The 16,448-nt window shown below is 50.9% G+C and overlaps 1 protein-coding gene across 1 annotated transcript in view; it reads left to right on the top strand.

The window, feature by feature from the left end:
* The window catches only part of DMAP1 (DNA methyltransferase 1 associated protein 1), a 32,539-nt gene extending 19,726 nt beyond the window's left edge, over positions 1–12,813 (top strand). Inside the window, exons 9-10 of the mRNA XM_064455252.1 lie at positions 7,261–7,333; positions 9,198–12,813. Of these exons, the coding sequence (XP_064311322.1) occupies positions 7,261–7,333; positions 9,198–9,544 (420 nt within the window). The 3' untranslated portion in view covers positions 9,545–12,813. The remainder of the gene's footprint in view (positions 1–7,260; positions 7,334–9,197) is intronic.
* Positions 12,814–16,448: the final 3,635 nt, after the last annotated feature.

Here is a 16,448-nt window from a genome sequence, read left to right as displayed (position 1 = left end):
TCATTAGGTACCAAACAGTGTCTGCAGTACAAGGCCTCGGGGACCTTTGTCTGCCAGTCCTGGACTGATTTGAGAAGCTTTTACTACCTTTGTGTGCCTGTAGTGACAGTCTTAGGTGTCATTCATCAGGTAATCTGACTGTATGTAACTTTTACAGAGCACCATATGTATTGCTTTTTTTCTTTCATTAGCGTAACCAATATAATGGCGTGTAATTAGTCACTGTGGTTTTTTGTATTCGTTTAAGTGTAGTTTCAGTTAAATATTTTAAGGGAAAGGCAACATCAATTCAAGACTAGATGCGTGTTTTGCCACAGTTTCTTGGATTTGTGTCTGAACTGGAAGTCTGCAAAATGTTCTTGTACTATATGAAACTATCCTAAGTTCCCCCTCCTGTGGCCTGTCTTGGGGCCCTCCCAGTGATCATAGCACACTCTTCTGTCGTCTTGATTTGTTTCAGTCAGATGCAGCTCAGAGGCTGCAGCCATTTCCATTTCCTGCAGCTACCTCTGCAGGTCTCAGCTTGGTTTCCGCACCTGTAGTGAGAGGTAGGGGTAGGACTATCTGGCAATCTGCAGACCTCTGAAAGCAAAATACCACAGTGTCATACTGTAGGGTCATACTGGAGGGTCTTTTATGACCATCCAGTAAAAATGTCCCATGCAGTTCTTCTGCACCATGCATTTTACTGTTTTTCCCTACACAAACACTTCCTGTAGTCCTTTTGCATTTGGTTTACAGGCTTGCACTATATTGAAAGCAAAATGTATTTAAGGGCAAGGAAATCTCAGGGCTGATAAGTGGTAGATAATACTTTGCTTTCCAGAAGGTGACTATCTTCTAAATGGCAGGCAGTCCTGGCAAGGTGTGAATTCTTCCTGTCTTCTCAGGTGTCTTGTTTCTTGTCGCAACCTGTATGTCAAACTGGGAGAAAGCTGACTCTTTCCAGGTTATCAGCCATCATTTGTGTGGATTCCAATTCATTCTAATTTTAGGCCATTTGTGCTGGGTCAGAGCAATCTGTAGCCCATTCCTAGGGGGGAAAGGGTGGGAGAGTATAAAAATCTTGAAGACCTTGTTACCTGCACTGATGAAAACCCATCATGCTGAGACATTGATGCTCCAGGACCTTTGGTTTCTTTAGGAAGATTCTCTTAGCGCTGATGCAAGAGGTGAAGCTATAGATGCATAACAAGGCATTAATGTTTATAGGACCAGTGAGCTGCTAGTTTGCCATATGCCTGAGCGTGCTGTGCTTCTCTGGGATCTGTTGGCCTCCCTCATCCTTGACAAAACTTTCATGAGGTATATTCCTCTAACAAGTAAAACTCATTCCATTTACTAGGAGGATTCAAGTACAGAATTTATATTTTTTCACAATTGATTTGGGAATTTGTGAGGTATGTCTAACTTCAGTCCAAAAAAACCCTGAAACAACCATTTACATAAGTTAATATAGAAATATTTTCTTCTTAAAGGATTGGTTTATTTAGCATTAAGCCTCATGATGGAGCAAGTTGATGGTCATGGCCATCCCCGAGTGGTCGCTGTGTGTTTAATGTGTTATATAGCACAGCAGAGATGGCGTGTGTGACTCTGTGTGACTCTTTATTCTTAGCTGTTCTAAATCTCAGTCTGACAGATCAGCAGGCACTGGTGTTAAGACATGGGGTCTGTGGCTGAAAGCTGCGGCAGGGGGAAGCGTGTGTGTTCACTGAGGCAGAGAATACCTGTGCAGTTTCAAACTTCTCTAACTTTTGCAAATATCCATTGCAGTTTCCCATCTGCCTTCCATTGTAGCATTTTAGTTCTGAGCAGTTAAGGACTTCAAATTTCCAGAAACGTGCACGTTCATACCTGAAATTGAATTTCTCTGGGTATTTTTTTTTTATTCCAGAGCTCTAAGGCTAAAGTACTTAATATGGTTCTTTCCTTCCTTGAGTCTTAAAACTGTGCAGGAGTGGAGGCTCTCCGCTCCTGTAGAGTAGAGCCATGCAGCCAGGGAAGGGTTGACCTTCTTTCCCCACCTTAAGCCAGAAAATGCAAAAAACATTATTCATCTGAAACTTTAGCACTCCTTCCTGGAAATCCACTAAGCAATTCAGTATTCTAAAGATATCCATGAAGAAAGTGCCTAATGAGAAAGTTTTCTTGCTGCTGAAATCCATGAAGAAGGTGGTTTTCAATGTCAGTGAGCTGTATTATAATGCTGAACAACAATACCGGTGCCGGTGCATAAAACCTCGGTTTATAGCTGTACAGACACAGGTCAGGTGTGTGGAGTTTTTAGGATTAACGGTTTTAGGACAGTCATATTGTTCAGGGTTGGGGAAGATTGAGCTTAAAGAGAAGGTTGTCTCAAAATTGAATTAAAATGAAGTGCAGTGCCAGGGAGGGTAAATGTGGAATATACAAATAACCATTGATTTATTTTAAAAACCTTGTGTTTTGGTGATAGACCAAACAAAAGTTCTCAACACAAAAGTAGGATTTTTTTTTTTTAAGTTGTGAGCACCAGAAATGGAGCATTTATGAAGAAATTGATAAATTGAGAGCAGGACATCTAAGATGACCATATAGATATAATCATACGTGGGACCTAGCTGAATCTGTCTGTCGATCCTGCAGATCTATTCCATTCCTAGTGAAGATTCCCATGACAGTCTCTACCTGCCAGGTGGTGATGCTGTAAGACATAACAGGGGGCTCTGTTGCAAGCTTTGCTGTTACTTAGACTTCATTACTCCTCCAAAATATGCTCAAATACATTTACAGCTATGCTTAAAAGTATTAACCTAAATCATGAAAACTGAATGGCACACAAATAAATGAACCAAGTCTGTTTGGCGAGGCTGTATCTTCAGTTATTTCTTATCATGTTTGTTCATTTAATGAATTTTGCCAACTACCAATTAATTTGCGGTAGGCCTCCCAGTCATTAGTGTGAATTAACAAGGTTTTGTTGGTGGAATGTCTTGACCATTAAGTAGAAGTCCTGTATCATTCAAAACCTCAAGGGTACTCTACGATGAGACCCTCTATAGAAATTGAACTGCTCAGGGCCACCCCCAGTCTCTCAACCCTCACTGTGGAAGTGTGGCAGATGTTCCGTTCATCTGTTTAAGGGGCATGGCCCAGTTCCTGAGCAATGCCGCCCTCCTTCAGAGAAGAGCAGACCGGGTCAGTACCGGTGTGCTCCGTGCCTCTCAGGCCAAGTGCGTGCCAGCAGAGGTTGTGTATCCCAGGATCAGGCAAGGCTCCTCTCTGCATAGGTAGGCTCTGGTACTGTGCCTTCATGGTGTTGATTCACACAATTTTCTGTAGCTCTTTATTTATTTTTCTCTTGGTACACGCAGTTCATGTGTTTAATGCAGGTTGTTTATAGCAAGGACAAAAGATTACAGTCCTTAAATCAAAAAACGACACAGGTGTAATTATAAGCGCAGGCTGGTGTTGCAAAGAGGGCTGTAGGGAGAGGTTGTCAAAGGAGAAGAGCATCCAAAATATAGTAACCTCAAAAATCCTGGCTAATCAGTTTTCTGACGGGAGCAATCTGTTTCCCAGGTATTATTATTATATGGGGACTTTAAAGATAATAAATAACAATAATAGTCTAGTATAAGGAAGGAAAGAAAAGGGCAAATGCCATTCACCTCGGAAGCTGTGGTTGCTCACTAGAGTTCTCTGAGGAGCATAATTTTCCTCAGCCCTGCAGAGGACTCGATCCATGACAATACCAAGAATGTCCCAGGAGCTGTGATGTAAGCAATGAGATTGTCCTGAGTGGTGTTTTCATTAATGCAGAGGTATGGCCTGCAGAAACCACATATCCCAGCGCACGCATCTTGAGCCAGAGAGCTGTTATCTGTGCCATTGCCTGGGACCTGTGGTCCCTGGTGGATTCCCTTATTCCTTAGGAATGGGGCAGGTGATACACCACTTCCAGCATTCTGGTGCATCTCTGGACATCTACTTAAAAGACCAAAACAAAGAAGGGCTTGCAGAAGTAAGCTTGGGCTTAACAGAGCTGTACAGGACATGAAGGCTTCTCTTCTGCAACGAGGCAGCCCAGCTAACGGACCCTGGCTAACAGATTATCAGCAGCATTTGAGTAATAGACTGCTCATTTAGTTTTAATACATTTTGCATAGAGAGCAATCAGCCTTCATCAGTCTTAGAGATGAATTGGCTTAGCCAGCTAAATTCTAAAGATATTAGTCCGACAGCAGCCACATAAATCATAACATTTTCTTAATGATGGTAAAATTAAAATATACTCTTGCTTTGAGAAACCAATGAAGCCTTCCTGTTTGCAGGCTAGATCCTCCAGCCTGAATTAAAAGGAAGCTTAATTGATGTGTTTTTAAACTAAACTCGCAGACCCACTTGTCCCGAGCATCTCTAGTGTTCCTTTCTTTGAAGTTAAATTAATTTGTCCTGCCTCTCCCTGCTCCATCCTCTAATCTTCAGGAGTGTCAGTGAAGACCTTGCCTCGGTAGTCATTGACCTGTGGGACATGAGCACTACATACACAACTTCACAGGTTGTGAATTTCCTCATTTCCAATTGTTCAACCAACAGGATTACCCTGGCAAAGCCTTCAGCTATGTGTTGCCAGTAGTTCCTTGAGCTAGTTAGTGGAAGCCTCCCAGGAGAAAAGCGTGTGGTTTTCCTCTAACCAACAAACCGAGACTTCCTGCCAGTCCACCTAGCCTAGCTGGGCATGAACTTTTCCTGTTTCTTGTCCTTTGTTCCTGAAGCTGGCTTGAAGTCCAGCATGCTTTTGCTAGCTGGTGTTTAACAGAAGGGAATCTTGCCTTTAGCTAGAAAGACTCTGATGTTGGCTGAGGAGCAGGGGTGCAGACAGACTATCAGGGCTGTGATAATCCCCCAAGTATTGTGTGTCCAGAGCTTTTCAATGAGGAGATGCTGGGCTCTGTTAACTCTGTGTCCTACAGGTTAAAGATAGCACAGTCTGACTAGGTCAGCCCATACATCCCCCTGCTGAGACAGAGCTGAGTACATTGCCCACCTTAAATGTTCTGTGTGATCCCTCGTGGGGCAGAACAGTTTTCTGGACCAAGGCCTCTTGCTGTCAGGAATGTCTTCCTGATGCTCCAAGCTAACCATTCTGTCTCCTGCTAAGCTGTGCTAAGTGAGCTTTCCTCCTTTGGCATCCTGCTGCTAGGTGCAGCATGGCACCCACCAAATAAACAGAACCACCTCCTGTCCCAGTGTTCTGGGATGCCTTATCTTAGGGCTCTACTCTGTCCGGCTGTTTTTCAGCAGAGCCTGTGCAGGTAGTCTGTTCAGCAGAGCTCCTGGGAAAACCTTTTTTAGGAAGGTTCTGCTCAAGTTAAGACTCTGGACCAAAGGCTTGACTGAAATCCAAATACCCGATACCTTTGGCAGCCTTTCTTTTTCTAAAACAATCATTTTGTGGTCAACTGTAAAGATTCAGTCTCTGAAGTACGAAATTCACTGCTATGCAGAAACCCCAGCTTTAAGCCAAAGACTCTCAAGGTATAAAAAAGAGCAGAGGTGTCCTCTAGCCCTTACCTGTGCTGGCTGTCTGCACAAAGGTGGGTTTTCCTTTTTCCCTGGTGCTCCTTTTGGATCCTCTGGATCAGGTTGGTTTCTTAGAAATCCTCCCCTGATAGTCCTCTTGGTCCTTTGCTGGAGTCTTAATTATGTTGTTAATATCTAGCAAAAGGACTAGGTGCTGCTTAGTGTATACTGTGAAAGGCCCATTCCCCTGGGGTGCTTTGTGGTGTCCATACTCTGGTTTCTTGGCTGAAATGATGTGGAGAAGGCAGGTTTTCCCAGCAGGTCCTGCATTGGGGTTGTGGAGATGCTGATGGGACACACTCAGCTGTAGCTGAGTTAAGGTTAGCGCTTTCACCATTTGGGTATGTGCATGCAGTGCTCCTGCCTTCAAAGGAATTAAGGAGTTCCAGATGGTGTCTCTTGTCATTTTGGTGCTGGGGCAGTGAATAGTGTGGAAAAGATGGGTCTAATCTGGGAGACAAACATTGGGTGCTCTGTTTTGGGGAACTTCAACCTGTGGCTCTAGGAAGTAAGGTGACCATGGGACCCTGCAGTGAGCAAACCTCAGAGGCCAGTTTTAAGGTGGAGTAAAGAATGGCTCTTCCTTCAGGTCATTCCCAGCCCAGTGTTGCAGGCTCACGGTTGGTTTGGCCAAGGCTGGGGCCACTGATCAGTAAGTGGAGGGCAGGATGGCTGCAGGATGCTCTCATCTCTTGGCTATTCAGTGGCCTGCTGGGCAGCTTGGGCTGGCAGTGGTGGTCCCCGGGTAGAGGTGTGAGCTCACCTTCCCAGGGTTGCATATGGAAGGACAGCCTACGACGGTGTGCAGTGAGGTGTTTGACACTGCGGTGTTGAGAATCATTCCTTTCCTGGTCCATCTTCTAGCATTGCTGAGGAAGGAAAAGGGCTTTCATTCGTTCTTGGATATATCCACAGGGCTTGGAAACCTCTTCTCCCTACCATATTGTGCTAGCTGCATTTGTGCTGCTTGTAATCTAATAAATGCTTGGTCTGAGCAGCTAGCACTCCTGCTAGAGCCCAAATGAATGCAGAGGAAGGACCCTGCTAAGTGTATGCATTCTTCCTCTCCTGGCCAGCTCAGATTTCCTTTCATAGCTCACATCTGATGCTTCCTCTCTCACCTAGCCCCTTAGCTCCAATGTAAATGTGTGTTCACACTTCCGCCAGTCAAGTAACTGTGCTCTCTCTGTCTCTCCCCTTTGTTATAAAGCCTGCTCTGTAAATGAATCCCACAGGTCTGGGGCTCAGCAGGTAAAAGGAGAAGTGAGTCTGTTAGCGCATGAGTCTAATCAGGCCGGCTAAAGCGAATAAAGTAGGGCAGCATTGCACATTAGCTGCTGTGTAAATGAGCCCTTTGATGGGCTGGGCGCCGCGGGAGAGGGTTTGAAGCCAAGAAGAACTTTTGTTGTTAATTCAGTGACACATGGAAACTGTAAAACAGCGTGTCTTGCACACACACGAGAGAGAAAATAAAAGCCCTCACGACCGGGCTTTTCAATACCTGCCCTCGGACCTAGTCTGAAAACTTTCAGCCCCTGTCTCCCTCTCTTACCACTTGATTTTCCATTCTCTCCCTTTCTTTTTTTGTTCCCCCTGCACTATAAAAAGAAAAGCTCTCTTGCCTTTTGAACTAGACGGCTGTGAGTGAGGGCTATCTCTGAGCTGTGTGGCTCTGTTACCTTTGTGTTCCAGATGAAACTGCCAAGCTCGGTGGGACAGAAGAAGATTAAAGCCCTGGAGCAGATGCTGATGGAACTCGGAGTAGGTGAGTAAAGGGGGCACGCGAGAGAGAAAGAGACACACAGAGCTAGCCTTTGTTCTCGAGATGGGCTATTTTTTCCCCTAGTAATACAGCCAGTTTCTTGAATAACAGTATGTGAATGGTTTTTAAAATATTTTATGTGTTTAAAAAAAAAAAAAGAGAGGGTAAAAGCCAGAACAAGATGCACAGGTTTTTTTTTTTCCCTCCCAGTAGAAAAATGTTTTAAAAGAGCCTTTGTTTCTCTCTTGTTTGGGCCTTTTTAACCATCAAGAGAGGCAGCACAGTATTAGGAAGGCAAATCTCAGCCTTGCCGGGAGAGGTACTTCTAAGTGTGTTAGTGACCACGGCACGCACATTGTTCAGGGCTGCCCTGTCTTGCTTTCAAGCTTCGTTTCCTCTTAATTTACTGCTCACAGTGGCAAGTCCAAAATGCGTCTGGGACTGTTCATCCCCCCTTTATAGGTTGCATGCTGTGTGAAAATCTGGAGCATCTCTGCTGAAAGGCGAGTAAACACACATCCCTCACTCTTGAACTCCAGTGTCTTAGTAGCAGAAAGAAGGGTTCACTTAACATGTACAATACCCACTCGTAGCTAGAGGGGAAGAAGTGCAGCTCGTGGCTAGCTGCTGCCCTCCATGCAGTGGGTACAGTTTGCAGGTACTACAGGTCCCAGCGTGCAGTGCCCCTTGATTAGACACCTGATGATCCCTTTTCCCCCCACTGTGGCTGGGGGGATTTTTAAAAATAGAAAAAGAAAAGAAGAAGAAGAAAGAAAAAAGCCTTACTGGTCATTTACAAGAGATTACTAAGCCTGCTCCCAGCACTGACTTCTGTTAACTCTTGTTAGTGTTTTGCGCCAACCAGTTTATGGCTTGATATGTTGTCTCAAGAGACTGTGTGCAGTTTTGAAGGCCTCCTGTGGCTGGTGAAAGCGGCTCAACCAGGATGGTTTCCCCTTTCTGGAAACTTCTGGTTTAAAAGTAAGGGAGTTAACATCTTTGCTTGCTAGGGAAGCCTTGGGGAAGGATGTGAGTACTTCTTAGAGCTCACTTTCCACGAGGGTAAAGAGGGGTTCCTGACTGCCCACTCCTGCCTGACAAAACACACATATCTGGAGGATTTCATGGTGCTCCAGCCCTGCTGTGCCTTAGAGTGCAGAAACACACCTGGGCTTTGTGTGGGTGAACACAGTGCTAGCAGGATGGGGTCGTGTGGGCAGCCCTGTGGACTGGGGGCCACTGCTGTATATCAGGACAAACACGCAGAGCTTCATCCTTTTCTCCTCCAGAACATGCAGCTCTTCCTGGTTCTGTGTGGGTGTGTGATGGGCTGCAGCAGAATGCGTGGTGTGCGGGGGTGTTCTGCCAGCGCCTGCTACAAGCAGTTCAGGTCTGCACTAAGCAGAGCAATTCTCTGCCTCAGTCCTGCCCTGGGAGGAGCAACAAGAGAGGCAAGGGAACTCGGCCTGTCTGCCACTTGTTGGTGAAGGTGTAGGGAACAGCAGGAGCTCTTCTGTCCTCTGCAGCAGTACGTGTGAGGACTTGTTCCCAAGGCTGAGCTCCCTTCATATGACCTGGTGGGTAGCAAGGTTCAGTCGTCTGCTCTGACCATTGCCTTCCATCATCCTTCTCTTGCAGAGTCCTGGACTTGGCAGGTTTACCCTTAGTCCTTGGCCAGAGCCAAAGGACAGGCTGGAAATTCAGGCCTCCAACCCTTAGGGATGCCGGTTGCTAATGATCCATGTGATGGGAGTGAGGCTCCTGGCATATCTTTGTGGGAGTGAATGGGCAGCCAGGGCCTTTCTAGGGATTTTCCATTGTAGGGTTGCAGGTTTGGGCATTTAACAGAACCTGTTTTTCTCCCTAGATCTCAATCCTATGCCCACAGAGGAGATCGTGCAGATGTTCAATGAGCTGCGGAGTGACCTGGTGCTGCTGTACGAGCTGAAGCAAGCCTTTGCTAACTGTGAATATGAGCTGCAGATGTTACGGCACCGCTATGAGGCCCTGGCCAAAGCTGGTAGTATTGGCCCCCTCAGTGCGGAAGGCACCCATCCAGATGGCCAGGCAGGGCTCGGCATCGAGGAGGGCAAGGGAGATGCCAAGGACCAGATCATTGATGTAGTAGGAGCACCACTGACCCCCAACTCGGTGAGAAGGAAGGTTGTGGGGGCAGAACAGGGAGCGCTCAGGTCTCCAACGCAGATGCCCTGACGAGTGCTGGGGATGCTGCCCTGCTCTCCCTCCAGGCGTGCCCATCAAAGGGAGCACAGCACGCCTCTTCCCCCCAAGTCCCAGTGCTGCTCTCTGGGCTTGTCTCCTGTGCTGGACAGTGTTCTTGGTGCTATAGGTGGGGTCAGCAGGGCGTTCTACATCCTGCATGCAGGGAGATGGCTTGACGTGGGTGCCACCGTGGACTGAAGCAGCAAGGCTTTGGGTGACAAGAGCTTGCACTAGGGCAGCAACAGTGATGCCAATACGGCTGCAGGCCTGAGGCATTTCCTTCTAGACACAGCCCCATAAGGGTGGTTCAGCAGAGGGGAGTGAGTGGGGAAAGCAGTTTTGAGGTGGTGAGTCGTGATCTGCCCAAGACCCTGGAGTCAAGCAGTAGCCCTGCCTGGAGCAGGGGGCTTGGGAAGGAGAGAGGTGTTTGAAGAGCAAAGGGGTGTTTTTGTGCCCTGCTTCCAGTGCTGAAAAAGGAAAGCCAGCCTAGGGGCTCTTCCACTTCAAGCCCTGTGACAATGTCCTGTGCATGTGCCTCTGCAGGATGTGAATCACCAGCCTCCTCTCCCTGCCTCTGTGAGGGTAGGCTGCCCAGCCCCTCACCGCTGCCTCAGGGCCAAGGGTATGCCTGGGGATCAGCTGAGGTTGCTTTCCCCTCTGTGCTGTCCCCTGGCACAGCTGAGCTGAACTGCCTGATAAAAGCTGCCTGTCTCCACACAGTGGCATCCCCGACGCCTCACACGTACTGCCCCTGGTAGCGGCACAGACCTTTACTTTCTAAAATGTATAATGTATTGCAGGATATTGAGAACACCTTATCTGTCAACGGCAGAGGCGACGCGTTAATCTGGACTTGAGTAATGTCCTATTTGATTGTGACAATATGGAGTTATAAGGAAGCATTCTGCTGAGACAGGTTCATGTTTGCAAAGGAGTCTTCTGAAGTTTTTTTTTCCCCTGCTGCATTCGATCTGAAATCTCACCCCTCGCTGCGGTCCGGAGTGTCCTGGTTTGCAAACTTTTCGGGCTTATTCACAAGAAACTTGCTCTCCCTTGAGACTTTGCTTGTTGGGAAGGTGGGAGAGGTGGAGGTGGTGGTGGTGGTGGTGGCGGCCATGGCTGCAGGAGGGAGCCTATGTGTGTATTTCTGACCATATTGTTCCTCAGTGCCACCTCCTGGAGTTGGAAACAAAGGGGTGGGCCCAGGCAGCACAGAGAGGGTTAAACTGACCTGGTCTCTGACATATTTGAAAGAAATATAATCAAGTTAATTCACTGCAAGGCAAATTCAGTACCTAAAGGGCCCCCATGTTAAATACAGCACTGACCTTTACCGGCTGATTACACAAAGACGACACAATTAGATTAGTCCAAGACAAAAGGTCAAGCACATTCACACTGTGACCATTTCATGCTACCTTTTGAGGGGGGGAAAAAATTACATCCCAGCTGGAGGGGTATCTTGGAGAGGAGGGGAATGGGGCTGCTGGACCATGTTTTGCCTGGCTCAGGTATGTTTGGAGACTCAGGCAGGGCCTGGCACTGTGCTTGCCTTGAGTCTTTCCTGCGGTTCTGGGCAATGTGGCAGTGGGAGAGACCAGCAGCCTGTGGCCCACAACCAGTTTTTCCAAGGATGGACTGAGCTGAGTGGAGGCTGTGTGTTGGTGATGCTCCATGCCTTGCTCAGAGCTGGCAGGAGCAGCCCCAGTGCCTCTCACTCAGCATCGTGGCTAAAATTGGCCTCTGGAAGGTCAGCGGGCTGGGGTCAGCTCTGAGAAGGGGGGTGGCTGTTTGGCTGGTGGGGTGCATGCATGTGTTCCCGCCCTGCACAGTGACAGCCCTGCGGTGTCCCAGGCCCTGCTGTGATGGGGGCAGCGTGGGAGGCAGTGCGCCCAGGACACAGTGCTGAGAAAGCAGCCTGCCTCTGCAAGCACAGCGCTTTTCCCTCCCCCCGGGGCGCTTGCAGTGGGGGTAGCAATATTGGTGGTGCAAACAAGCAGCTCTCTGTAGAGCAAGCACAGCAGTGCTTTGTGGTGGCCTTTTCCTTCCCTCGCCTTCTGCAGCCCCGGCCGTGGGCTTTTGTGGGTGACACCTTGCCTTTTCCCTTGCCAAGGCCGCTTTGGCGGTTTAACTCTGCCATGCCAGCCTTGAACTCCCGAGTTCAAGTGTGTGCTTTGACACTGAGCTGCTGGGGGCTCTTGGGGAGTCATTTAATCTCCCTGCTTCAAATTCCTCTGAGTTGGAGAATCCCTTTGTGCTGTCTAGCACTGCCCGTCCATGGCACTCCACATGTTGGATTAAGCGTGGATTAGTTCAGCCTCCAAACCAGCTGCTCCCCTGAAGCCAGATTTGTTTCCCTGGAGAGAAGTATCTTGCTCCAGATGTTGGAGGGAGTGAGTGGCAAAGCCAGGAGTAGGACTAGGAGTCCTGACTCCCGGGCCCTGCCTGTATGCCTTGATTCCTTTCCAGGAGTTAGAACGGATGGACAAAGGCACAGGAGGGTGTTGCGATACTGGTTGTGGCAACAGCTGCCTGCCACCATCCCCCTTGGCTGGCAGTGGGATGGGGGACATCTCGGCAGGGGGTTTTAGCCCAGGTTGGGAGAGGCCTCTGCCTCTCTCAGCAGTGGGAAGCCTGGCACCGCTCTGCCCTGCTGCGTCCACTGCACGCCTCCTCCCCAGCTGCCTGTCCACCCTCTCCTCGGGGCTGCGGTGCCCATCGCTGACCATTAAAGCCGAGCTGGGATCCCCCCAGTGCTGTCTGCTGCTGACCCCGGTAGGGACTTTACTCAGGGCCTTCAGGAGGTGAAAGGTGAGCCGAACTCGGAACAAATTAGTTCCAAGCAGAAGTTCAGCCAGTTACTCCAGATTGGGTCCTTTGATTTCCGCAACTCAGACTCCACTCAGTGATCTGTAATGAGTGACTCTCAGAAATCCTCGCATTGCAGCACTTTGTTCCTGAGCTCACAAGTCAGCCCATTAATGGGTAAAGGAAAGGACCTTAAGTCTAAGAAGTCTCGGGTTCAGAGTCAGAATTATTTGACTTTTAAGCTTCCTTTATCTGAACTCCTGCTGACTTCTTGTTTTCTGAGCCTGTTTGAAAGCTAGAAGTTACATTGTTAAGATCAAACATTCTCTCTTTCCAGATGGAGTTACAATATCTGTCTTTTATATATATATAGTGTATATATACCAGGGTGTATATATATTCGTCTTTTTTTTTTTTAACTGTTCTTTCCATTAAAAGAAACTAGACTTGTAGGCTCTTGTAAATTATAATGTAAAACATTTTTTTTAACCAGACAGTTCCCAATTTTGCCCAAGGCAACTGGAATAGCTGTGCCACAGAAGGCAATAGGAAGGTGATTAATATGAATTTGTGACATATTTGAAAGATGGGTCTTTTGCCATATAAAGATTATCAAACACATGTGCTCTTCCCCATTAATTCCACAGCCCTCCCAGGAAAGCCACAAAGCCCAGCTCCTTTGTTTCCAGGGTGGGTTTTTGTTTTTTTAAATGTACTTTTCGGTCCCCTTGATTACCATGTATTTGACTTTTATAGGGCATCTGTTCACACTGCTGTGTGGGTTCTCTGGCCCTTTTATTTCCCTGTTAATCGGATCCCGCGAAGGCAGCCGTGCCAGGGCCTCTGACGAAATCCGTGTGTGTGTTGTATTTAACTTTTAGCCGTGCAAATTCCATGCTCTGTTTGCCGTCTGCCCGGTGCCCGGGGGGGACCGGGGGCCGCCTTCCCGCCGGGGGAGGCAGTAGGGCCTCCCATCACGCACGCTGCGCGGGGAGCACGCGCGTGCGGGACCCACAGGGCTGGAGGAGCAGGGACGGGCAGGCCGGGCTCCTTTCGGAGAGGTGTCAGTGCTGCCTTGTGCGTCCTGGGTGCTTGCCAGCCGGGGCAGTGGCTCTGCAGGCCTTTGGGGACAGGGGATGGCTGCAGGGCTGTGCACGGCGGGGACCTGGCCGCAGTCACCTTGCCTGTGCAGCCTGTGCCACGGTGCCAGCCTCTGCCGCTGCCTGCGTTGGGCTGCGCTGTGCAAGGCGGGCCTGACCCGGGGCTCTGGCACCGCCTGTCCCTGCACCCAGAGCACGGGGCACCTGCACTCAGAGCACGGCTTTGGCTGCTGACTTTGCTGCGGTCTCGGCCACAGCGGCTGTGCAGCGCTGAGCACTGAGTCTCGCTGCAGTGCAGTGATAGGGCTAGGGTCATGTTCCCCATTCGGTGCAAATGGCCCCATCTTTCCTGTGGCTGGATTTGGCCCTGAAACCTTGTCTGTGAAGGGTGAGGCTCACCAGAGCCTGACAGTCTCGCTCAGGCATATCAGTGTGTGCTGCCCAGAAAAAAGGTGGGTTTTTTGAGGAGCATGGTTCTCTGTCAGCTGTCTGCTCAACCTGGGTCACTTCATGGCAGGTCCGCGTCGTGGAGGAGCATTTCCAGGCTCTGCCCTGTCCCACACCAAGCATCCCCAGCGCAGCTGGCCGTAGCACGGAGCTGCTCTGCCCCTCCCTCAAGGCCCCACTCCTTAGGGCTTGTTCCATGCCAGCTTGCTTGGTCAGGGGTCCTGGGACCACTGGGCTGTTGCAGAGCTCAGCCCTTTCCTCCTGCTCACTCTCAGACCCTGCACCACAAAGGTGATTGTCCCAAAGTCCTGTCTGTGTCAAGGAGGTGACGCCCCCCTCAGGGGTGCCATCCCAGCCCTGTGTCGCTGCTGGATTAGCTCCGGCCCCTCCAACTCTTCAGGGCCGTGGCTCTGCCTTCAGCCGGGCAGATGGCAGTGTGGTCCATTGGGCACTGCTGGCTGCGATGCCGGAGCCCGTGGCCGACTCTGGGACGGGCAGTTGTTTTCCCTGTGACCTGAGCGCTCCCACCCGCTGACCCTGGGTTTTTTTTTTTTGTTTCCCATCTCCCTCTTGGAGCAGAGAAAGCAAAGGGAGTCGGCCTCCAGCTCCTCCTCCATCAAGAAGCTGAAGAAGCCGTGAGCCCCCTGCGCTGGGCAAGGAGGAGGCGCAGAGCTATGTGCGGGGTCAGTGCCATCCTGTCCCGGAGCCCCCAGGGAGGGCAGGCTGCCTGCAGCGGTGGGGCAGGGCAGGGGCCCTGCTGGGGCAAACAGTGCCGTGCTCCAGCAAAGAGCAGGAGCCATTCCCTGCCCAGCGCCACGGCCCCAGTCCCATCCGACCCCCAGAGCAGTGTGACCTCCAGATGCCTGCAGCAGGTGCTGGGGGGTGGCCTCAGGGCTGCGCAGGGCTCTGCTGGCGGCCGCCGCTCTGCTCAAGGCTGTGCATGGCTGCCCTGCGGCTGCTAGCGTTCGCTGCCATTTCTTCCGGTGGTTTTTTTGTGTGGGTTGTTTTTTTTTTTAAACATGCCAGAGTTTTGTGAGCCTCCCTGTAAATTCAGAACCTGGCACTTACACTGGAGCAGAGTCATCATTAGCCCTGGTGAGCCTGTGCAGAGCAGGAGATGGTGCGAGCTGTCTCTCCTCCACCCCAGGCAGGCTGGTGGCTCTCCCTGGACCTGCTGGTGTCGGCTGCAGTGGGGGTTGCTGCGGGGGTTGCTGCAGTCCTTGCTGTCTTTGGGGCCACCAGGCCCTGCTCTGGGCTGCTGCAGCACTGCTTGCGCCAGGCTAGGGAGCTCCCTCCAGCATCCCACATGCCCAGCCCCTGTGTAGCTGCTCTTCTCCAGTGGCTCTTGCATGCCCCACACCTGCAAGTGCCACCTCACCTGGGTGAGGGGATGCCCCTGCCGGGACACTGTCCCCAGCAGTCACTGTCAGGTCGGGTTCCTCCTCCTGCTGCCCTGCCCAAGGCAGGCAGACACCTCGCAGGCTTCAGTCAGGGGTGAGAGGGGGCCCTGGTCTCTGCGCCCCATGTTTTGCAGGGCCCTGGAGGGACCGAGGCATCGCTGATGCCAGCAATGGGAGCCTGGGTTCGTGCACTGCCTCTGTGGGCATGGGTGGCCCCGGCTGCGCTGCCCACTCTGGGCCGCTGCCTGCCTGCCCAGCCCGCGTCCCCTCTGTGCTGCCTTTCAAGTGTAACTGGCCATCGACCCACCATGACAACGTCCTCCGAGTCACATTCTCGCCTGCAGGAGTAAAGGGCAAAGGCCAAGTTCTTAGTTTTCATAGAAAACTAATTAGATGACTCCATCGAAAATAGGTCAATAAAGTTGATCGGGGCGGCACAGAGGGAGCCATTAAAACCCCCGTGACCTTTGCTTGGAGCAAGTGGGCTGGGGCTGCCCCTTCCCTCCGGGAGCTGCCCACTCCGTGCCAGCTGGGCAGCTGCACCCCTGTCACCCGATGGCACCACAGCGCTGGGCAGGGTCCCTCGGGCACCTGGGCATGGTGGCATTTCCAGCACGGCTCGGTATGGCTCCTGCGCATCACGGTGCTGTGCTCGCGCTGACTGTGCTGCCTGGGGCAGAGCCACACTGGCTCCAGCGGAGATGCTGTAAGTGTGGTAGGGGCCACGTGGGTACAGCGTGCCAGGCTGCAGGGTGGGATGACGGCTGCCAGTGGGACATGGTGGTGGCTGTCACCCTGCACCAGGCAGAAGGCTGCGCAGGGGTGCACCTGTGGGCACAGCCCAGCCGGGAGGGGCTGGTGGCACCCTTGGGGTAGGGCCATCCTGGGGCACAAGCGTTTGCGAGGTGGTGGGGGAGACTGCTGGGCCCACCCATGGCCTGTGCTGGAGAGCGGGGCAGTGCTCCCAGGAGCAGAGAACCTGAATCTCCCTTTCACAGCCAAAAAGTTTGCCTCCCTGGGGAGGATGGACGTGCTGGGGTGCTGTAACCCAGTGAGGGCAGCCTGATCCCTCGTACCCACATGGCACCCCCTGCCTCTGCCCCCCGCACACACTCAGACATGCATGGGCACAGCCCGGGC

This window comes from Phalacrocorax carbo, chromosome 6 (assembly GCF_963921805.1).
Source record: "Phalacrocorax carbo chromosome 6, bPhaCar2.1, whole genome shotgun sequence".
In the NCBI taxonomy this organism is placed as follows: domain Eukaryota; kingdom Metazoa; phylum Chordata; class Aves; order Suliformes; family Phalacrocoracidae; genus Phalacrocorax; species Phalacrocorax carbo.
This window is presented reverse-complemented; position numbering and strand designations above follow the sequence as displayed.